At 38.3% G+C, this 9,195-nt stretch overlaps 1 protein-coding gene across 1 annotated transcript in view; it reads left to right on the top strand.

The window, feature by feature from the left end:
- Positions 1–9,195, top strand: part of LOC106882859 (trafficking protein particle complex subunit 9) — a 96,233-nt gene that overhangs the window by 48,569 nt on the left and 38,469 nt on the right. Inside the window, exons 12-14 of the mRNA XM_014933664.2 lie at positions 3,109–3,194; positions 3,741–3,867; positions 4,205–4,418. Of these exons, the coding sequence (XP_014789150.1) occupies positions 3,109–3,194; positions 3,741–3,867; positions 4,205–4,418 (427 nt within the window). The remainder of the gene's footprint in view (positions 1–3,108; positions 3,195–3,740; positions 3,868–4,204; positions 4,419–9,195) is intronic.

Below are 9,195 nucleotides of genomic sequence, written 5' to 3' on the forward strand. Positions count from 1 at the left end.
TTCTGCCTGCTCACCACCTTAAATAATAATAATAATAATAATCATAATTGTTTCTACTCTAGGCACAAGGCCTTGAAAACTTTTGAGGGGAAGGGGACTAGACGATCACATCAACCCCATTGCATAACTGGTACTTATCAACTCTGAAAGGATTAAAGGCAAAACTGACCTTGGCAGAATTTGAACTCACACCATAGCTGCAGATGAAATACTGCTAAGCATTTCGCTTGGCATGCTCATGATTCTGCCAGCTTACTGCCTTAATAATAATAATAATCCTTTCTACTAGGCACAAGGCCTGAAATTTTGGGGGGAGGGTATGAATCTATTACATTGACCCCAGTGCATAGCTAGTACTTATATAATTGACACCAAAAGGATGAAAGACAAAGTTGACCTTGAGGGAATTTGAACTCAGAACGTAGCTGCAATCGAAATACCGCTAAGCATTTTGCCTAGCATGCTCACGATTCTGCCAGCTCCCTGCCTTAAATAATAATAATAATAATAATAATAAAATAGATAGAGAGGTGAGTTCTTAACTTTTGTATACGATTGCTACAATCCATCACTAAAGTAAACATAGCTGACGTAATCCATCACCACAGCCAACTCAATGACAAAAAGCACAACTCGAAAGTAACTTATTTATTGGTGCTTTGAACAACAATATTTCGGCATCTCGCGTGCCTTCAACAGGTTCAAAATAAAATAAATGTCAGTCTAATTCATTTTTTAGTTTATATAAAGGACTGGTAACTCAGCAGAAATGTAATAGGTAGAGAGGTGAGAAATAATATTGTTGTTCAAAGCACCAATAAATAAGTTACTTTCGAGTTGCGCTTTTTGTCATTAAGTTGGCCGTGGTGATGGATTAAGTTTACCTTAGTGATGGATTGTGGCAATCGTATACAAAAGTTAAGAACTCACCTCTCTATCTATTACATTTCTGCTGAGTTACCAGTCCTTTATATAAACTAATAATAATAATAATAATAATAATAATCATCATCATCATCATCATCATCATCGTCATCATCAGGAAAAAAGCCCTGATGCAGTACCAGGCAGTGGCTCTCATGGCTTCTGATCTTAACTGATTGGAAGTGTTATCTACATGTTTTGTCTTGCTATAACAGATGGGCTATAGTAAATATTCTGCTCAATACCACAGATTTGCTTGTCAGTTGTTTGACCTTAACTAGTTGCGCATGTCCCTTGGGGGCTGATGATATCTGCATCTCTGATCATGAGCAGAAGTAGTGGGGGAGCATCATAGCCATGTGTTGAGAGGAATTATTTGGGGTTTGAATAATTCACCTCTGGAAACAGGGGTATTTTGTTCAACATTCTTAAACAACCATTATCCAAGGACCTTTTGAGTGGGATGGGCTACTCAACCTGAAGAAAATTCTAACTGGGCCCCACTTGCAAGGTCATGTGCTGTTTATCTTGATATAAGATCATCATATCTTGCACATATGGTTGTGATGCATGTGCCTGGTGTACCCTCATCAGACAGGTAGTCATGATGGGTATACTGGGCTTTGTATATTTTACCCCGCTGTCACTTTGATGGAATGCACTGCTCTCTCACTCAATAATAACAATAATAATTATCCTTTCTTCTATAGATACATGGCCTGAAATTTTGTGGGAGGAGGCTAGTTGATTTTAACAACCCCAATACTTAACTGATATTTTATCAACCCCAGTACTTGACTGGTATTTATTTTATTGAACCTCAAACGGATGAAAGACAACTTCATCTTCATTCCTCATCATGAGAATGGCTCTACAGTAGAGATTTATGGAGGGGAAACAAAGAGTTTGTTGATAGGTGCTCAAGACGAAACTCTAAACACTAGTTCATTGAACAAGGGTATTTATTCCACTCCTATGTAACCAACAAGAGGTAAAAAATATTGAGTGTATTGTAGTAGGCTATAAAATATTAGCTCAAAAAGAATACAAAGCAACATCATAAGGTTTGTCTGAAATTACGCTAGATACAACTCTTTAGGCAAGTGGTACAATCATGTAGCAGAAAAGTCTCTGAATAAACCTAGTAAACCAAAACTTCTGTCAGATTTTGACATCTAGATGGAACAATTTAACATTGTAGTCCAGATGTCATTATATCATTTTTTTTTTACTTGTTTCAGTCATTAGACTGCGGCCATGCTGGGATACCAGCTTGAAGGTTTTAATCAAACTAATTGACCATAGTACTTTTATTCTATTGGTCTCTTTTTGCCAATGTGTTAAGTTTTGGGGGCATAAGCAAGCAAATCAACACTACTTATCAAGTGGTGGTAAGGACAAAGACACACACACAAATATAGAGAGGCTTCTTTTAGTTTTTATCTACCAAATCTACTCACAAAGCTTTGGTCAGCCCAAGACTATAGTAGAAGGTACTATCCCAAGGTGCCATGCAGTGGGACTGAACCTGGAACTGTGTGGTTGGGAAACATATAAAAAAAAGAGAGAATGTCTCATAATAATCTTTGCAATTCCTTCAGACAATATGCAGATTTAAAAATGTAAAGAATATGTAGATACCCAATAGCAAAAGTTGTACCAGTTATCATCAGTGCACTAGGTTTAGTCCACAAAAAAGCTGTTATACCACTGGAACAGTTGGACATTAGGGCTGACATGCAAATGCTGCAAAAATGTTCCCACTTCGGAACAGCATATACTCTTAGAAAAGTACTTTCTGTCTAAGGCCTTTTAGTTAACATATTTGAATTTCGGCATTTTAAAAACAACTGTAACTACTTTAAACTAGCAATTACGAGTGTAGATAAGAAGTATAAATAAATGTTTCTAAAACTCACAATATGATGGGAAAAAAAGCAAGCTTTAGATAAAATTGGGAAAAATATATTGAAGTATAATGATTTTTCCTCAAACATACTTCTTCCAGAAGGCTACAAGTTCCCTAAATCTTGTCAAACATAACCAATTTTGTTAAATTAATTTCACAAAATTGTATTGATTTGTGTGTGTGTGTGTATGTGTGTGTGTGCGCGCGTGCGTGTGTGTCACTGTGTACTTTAATTATTATAGAGATTATATGTGTGAACTATATTTCTTGCACAGATTTCCTTTGGGTTGCTGGAGATGTTTGTGAAGTTCACCTAGAAGTCTACAACCCTATGCCTGATGATCTGCATGTTACACAAATGGTATGTTGACAACACCTGATGGTTCACTTACTGTTGCTATGAAGAGAACCACTTTCACTGCCACCTTCACCATCTTTACTTACCTCCATCACCACTATCGTCATCACCTCCTCCACAACATTCACTACTACTGTTACTTTAACAACCTCTATCATCTTTACCTCCTTTACTACTCAAGCTTCCGTGTAGTCACTCAACCCAATAGAGACTGCAACCAAATTTCCCTTTAATCACACCTTCCCATTTTAAAAAGGGACATATTGGATAATATGTGTACACAATAGCTGAGAACTAGATGGGATGATCATGGCTGTTGGGGCTGACCGGGATCTAAACACCAACACCTGTCACCAATTCACCCACCTTCACTATCCTGACCATCACCACCTCTACCATCTTCACATATCTAACAGATATCAGTGAGAGATATCTACATAGTTACTATACTCAAATTACAAATCAAACTCCCTACCTATTGTTGTAATGAGGTCATATGCGTTTTGTGTGTAATGTCTTGATTTTTCTCTCCTTATCTTCATTTGTCAGAGTTTATTAACAGATGGGGTAGATATGGATGTGTTTCCAATAAATGCTGTAATCCCCACTGAATCGAAACATCATCTGATCAAACTTTCTGGCATTCCAAAGACAAGTTCTGACCTCAACATATATGGTATGTCAAGGTTATTCTTTGAAACTCCATTTTGTTGTTATTGTTGTTGTTCTTACTGCTGCTGTTGTTTTTCTTGTTGTAACTGCTATTGCAGCTGATAAAGACGATGATGTCACAGTTGATATTAATGATGCTGACAGGGACAATGATAAAAATGGCCACGATTTCAATAATGATGGCAAAGGTAAATGCAATGATGATAATAATAATAGTTGTGCTAGTGGTGATAAGAGTCAATACTTCATTCCTCACCCCCATTACTGGGTCTTTTCCATTCCATACACCCTACCTCCACATTTTACACCACCTGCATTCACTATATTATTTCTATTTACAGGTTATGTCAGCTATGTTTATGGAGTACGCAGCCATTGTAAACTGAAAGATATTCCATATTTGCACAATGTACAACATGTCATAGAAGTAGTGCCTGCTTTACCCCACATCCAAGTCAGTACAAACCTGCCCAAGGCACCAAATAGTCCTCCAAAGTCTTTGGATGGCAAAGATATTGTTGCTAGTGCTGTGGCAGTTCTCTATGCTGGTCAAAGGTCAGTTTGATTCTCAATATTAACTAATTTACTACTCATGAGTAGACTGTGAATGTATTTCAATTAATTTTCAACATCATCAAGTGTTTAGTAAAATATATAAACTTTATTTAATACAGCTGTGGGTTGGCAGAATTGTTTGAGCATCAGACATGGTACTTTGTGGTGTCCATTCCAGCTTTGTGCATTCTGAGTTCAAATCCTTATGTATTAACATAAAAAACAGCAAAACAATGACACTTTTGGCAAGTAGTGTCAGTAATTTGAAAAACAAATGAGAATATGTTTCCTTAGTTTAATTTGAAGATCAACTACTGCTGTTTATATATTAGAAATCTAAGCTTAGCTGTAGGTAGAATAAGAATATGAACATATTCATTTGGTATGTAGAAAAACTCACCCAACTCTTCTTTTTTTTTTCCCACACATCAAAAACATTGAAGGAATGTGTTTACATTCTCATTCACTCAATGCAAGGTTTGTTATATAGTTAAGTTTATTTCAGTTCTTCTTATCCACACTATTTTTATCATTTATTTTTACTTGTCTCAGTCAAGGCAGTGTCTCAGCACTGCCTTGAAGTATTGAGTTGGGCAAATCAGTTCCAGTACATATTTTGAAAGTTAGGTACTTATTGTCGGTCTCATATGCTGAACCGCTATGTTACAGAGATCCAAACAAACCAACATTAGTTGTCAAAAGGTGGTGGTGGGGAACAAGCACAACACAAAGACACACACATTTATACGATAGATTTCCACAAAGTTTCTGCCTACCAAATCCACTCATAATGGGATTGAATCAAGATCATGGAGTTGCAAAGTGAGCACATATATATGTGCATGCCTTTGCTCTAGGCATGCACATATATATGTCATATTATCCTGTAAGTAATATCATTTTTTTGTAGTAGGATTTGATGAAATAAAAAAGCAAGTAAGGTACTAATTTAATCAACTATATATTCCCCATCAGAATCAATAACATTCTTCCAATGCTGTAAAAGAGATTTTATGCTATTCCTATTGAAATCAGCTGGTTTAGAAGAGAAAAACCCTACTAAGAAGTTGTATTTTATGCCATCAACAAAATTTTGCAAGCTTCAGAATAAATGATAATCTGAAGGAGCAAAGTCAGGAGAATACAGAGGATGTGGAAGCCTTTCCCAACCTAGCTCCTCAATCTTGGCACATGTGAGTCTTGTACTATGAGGGCTGGCATTGTCATGATGGAAAATGACACTCGTTTGATTGACTAGAGAGCACATTTTTTCAGTAAGTTTTTCATTCAATTTATCAATTTATTCACAGTACACTTGAGCTGTAATTGTTTGGTTTGTGGCAAGGTTTCAAAGTGTATTACACTAAACATGTCTCGCCAAACGCTTAACAAAACCTTCCAAGTATGATCTTGTTTTGGATGGGGTCTTACTTGTTCTTCTAGTCGAACCCATTGACATTGGTGTTTAACAGTCTTATTGAGTGCCTACTTTTCATTACCAGTCACTAGACAGTTCAAAAACGAAGATCCTTTTCTCACATGAATAAAGAGCAGTGCTGATATTGACATGTTCTCTTTGATGTTTTCACTCAGTTCATGTGGAACACACTTGCCAAGCTTAGACATGATTCCAAGTTCTTGCAAATAGTGGAGGACGGCTAAAGTGTTAATACTTATTATCTTGTTTTTAGCATTGAGCTCGGTTTTCAGTATTGATCTAACTTGTCTATAGTATTCTTTCTTTATTTTCTCTTTCATTATTACTATTATTATTGTTCAGTAGTTTTATTTTTATAACGTGCTTTCACTTCACTACCGAGCGCAGCTATGTGTGCCTTGGGTATGTGCTGTGGTTTGCTGTGATGCTCTTATGGTTACTGTATTGAAAGTGTTTTGCGTAGGATGTGTGCAGTGCCCAGTAGTGCAATTTTCTGTATGTTATATATATTTGTAAGTCCTGGTGTTTTTATTATGTATTTGTCTGAATATTTTTTTTATTATACCTAAGGCACCTACTATGATAGGAATTGTTTCTGTTTTTAGATTCCACATTCGAGTTACCTCTATTTCCAGGTCTTTGTATTTTGAAAGTTTTTCCATTTCTTTTAGGGAAACGTTGTCATCTGCTGGTATTGATACATCAATTAGAAAGCATTTTTTTTTCATGATCTATGACAACTATATCTGGTCTATTTGCCTTAATTTCTCTATCTGTGTGTATTGGCATATCCCAGAGTATGGTTGCTTTCTCGTTTTCTGTGACCTTTTCTGGCGTGTGGCTATACTATCTATTTTCTGTTGTTATTCCAGTGTTGGCATAGCTTCCAGTGTATATAGGTCCCAGTTCTGTCGTCTGTGAATATATTCCTTCTTAGCCAGGACTGGGCAGCCAGAGATAATATGATTTATTATTATTATTATTATTATTGTTATTATTATTATTATTATTATTATTATTATTATTATTATTATTATTATTATTATTCAGGAGTCTTATTTTTATCACATGCTTTTACTGCTCTACTGAGTGCAACTCTGTGTGCTGTGGTTTATTGTGGTGCTCTTATTTTCACTGTATTAAAAGTGTTTTACATATAATGTGTGCAGTGCCTTGTAGTGGCATTTTCTGTATGCTCTATACACTTGTAAGTCCTGGTGTTTTTGTTATGTATTTGGCTGAATGTTTTTTTTTTCTCATACCTAATGTACCTACTTTAAGAATTATAGGTTGTATAAATGTATGTGACCTATGGTCATCATAGAAGCAAGGACTCTTGTGTAATGACCTCAGGTGGTTATGTCTGGATGTAATAGCCATCAGTGAGACCAGGATTATGGACACATGGGCCTTGGCTCCTATTTTCGATGACTTGTACATTTCCGCATCTCTTAGTTGACTGGGAATGGGGGGGGGGTGCAGTGTTGTTCAGAAAAGGCCTGGATCTCGAGATACAGTCGATCTTCCTGGACCCAGAAGGTAAGTCGGTGGTCCTGGACATGAATGATAATGAAGGCAGTACTTTTAGACTAGTCTCAGTGTACACATCAACTGGAGCAGGGCAGCTGGAGTTCTTCAGACGTCTGGAGGCCTTTCTAGGGATGTCTCGCTCTTTTAGTGTTAATGGGTGATTGAAATGCCATTTTGGCTGCATGTGTGGATTGGGTGGGGCTAGCAGATAGGAAGTGGGGGATGCGCAAACCTTACAAACCTGCTCAGGCATTTCCAACTGGAAGTCTGGTTCAGACTGGATATCCTGAACACTCCAGTGTGGACATGGGTAAACAGTATCGGATCATCTAGATCTTATCTAGATAGGGTATTTTGTAGGCTAGCAGATAGGAATAGCATAGGGTGTCCACAATTTGAACTTGTCAACTACACAGACTATAAATTTGTGATCTGTATGGTTGACCTCAATAGGATCCAAAGGCAGGGACCCGAATACTGGAAGCTGAATGCATCCTTCCGGGTGCGTCAAGCTTTCAGAGACCGGCTTAGCAAATTAGTCCATTGAAAGTTGATGGGTACAATCATCAACAACCGATGGTGGGGACCCTAAAATGGGTGATTAGAATAGAAGCTGTAGAATTTAGCAGAGAACTAGTAATAGAGAAGACTAGAGTAGAGTGAAACCTAGTTAAGAAATTAAAAGAGGCACTCAGTAGAGGCATAGCAAGCAACGTGCTGGCAGCGAGATTAGTTCTCTAACCAATTCTTCAACACCAAGCATGAAAATTGCATTGTCTGAGTTAGGGCACGTGCTCTGAAGCAAGAGGGAACATGCTACATGAGTTGAAGCAGATGTGTCGGAATTTCAGTGGCACTTTGCTGAACTGTATGGAGGCAGAGGTGAACTTCATTTCCTACTTTGTTGGTATGCTGCAACTTTCAGCCAGGGATGTGGAGTTCTGCGAAATGCTGATAACAGCTGAAGATATATGTGATGCATTGGCTAGTTGCATGAGGGAAAGGTCTCCAGGATTGGATGATCTACCCTTTGAGCTTTATATACATATACCAAACTTGTTTGGTGAGCTTTTGGTAGACATCTACTGCAACTGGCAGCAGAATGGGAGAATACCTGGATCTGTGAGCTGAGGTGTGATGATGCTACTGAGAAACAACAACCTCCACCTCACCGACACATCATAGAGAGGGTTGGTAAAGAACCTGGCATGGGTGGGGCCCTGATCCATTTGGATCAATTGAAAGCTTTTGATAGGGTTGACCATCTGTACTTGGAGGCTGTCCTCAAGGCGGCTGGTTTTGGTCCCATTTTCAGAGGATGGATCATTGCAATGTACAGTGACATCTGTTCAGTGGTCAGAGTAAATGGCCACCTGTTGGAATCATTTAGTATCACATGTTTAGTTCATCAAGGATGCACACTCTCACCCCTTCTCTATGTACTGGCACTTGAGCCATTACTGTGGAAGCTGGAGGTTTCAAGGGGCATCCCGGCTGAACTGGGATGCGGAAGGTTCATGCCAGTGTATGTGAATGATGTCACCATGATAGTGTCTGACATCTCGAAAATCAAGATGTTCAGCACTACCCTAAGGGAATATGAAGTGGTAGCAGGAGCAATGATCAACCAGGAGAAGTCAGTGGGCCTACAGCTGAGCACCTGGAGGGGCAGGCTTATGCCAACTGACAGCTTACTTGGCTTGCCGGGTCTTCTCACGCACAGCACATTTCCAAAGGTCTCGGTCCGTAGTCATCGCCTCGGTGAGGCCCAATGTACGAAGGTCTTGCCTCACCACCTCAGCCCAGGTC

This window comes from Octopus bimaculoides, chromosome 24 (assembly GCF_001194135.2).
Source record: "Octopus bimaculoides isolate UCB-OBI-ISO-001 chromosome 24, ASM119413v2, whole genome shotgun sequence".
Taxonomy (NCBI): domain Eukaryota; kingdom Metazoa; phylum Mollusca; class Cephalopoda; order Octopoda; family Octopodidae; genus Octopus; species Octopus bimaculoides.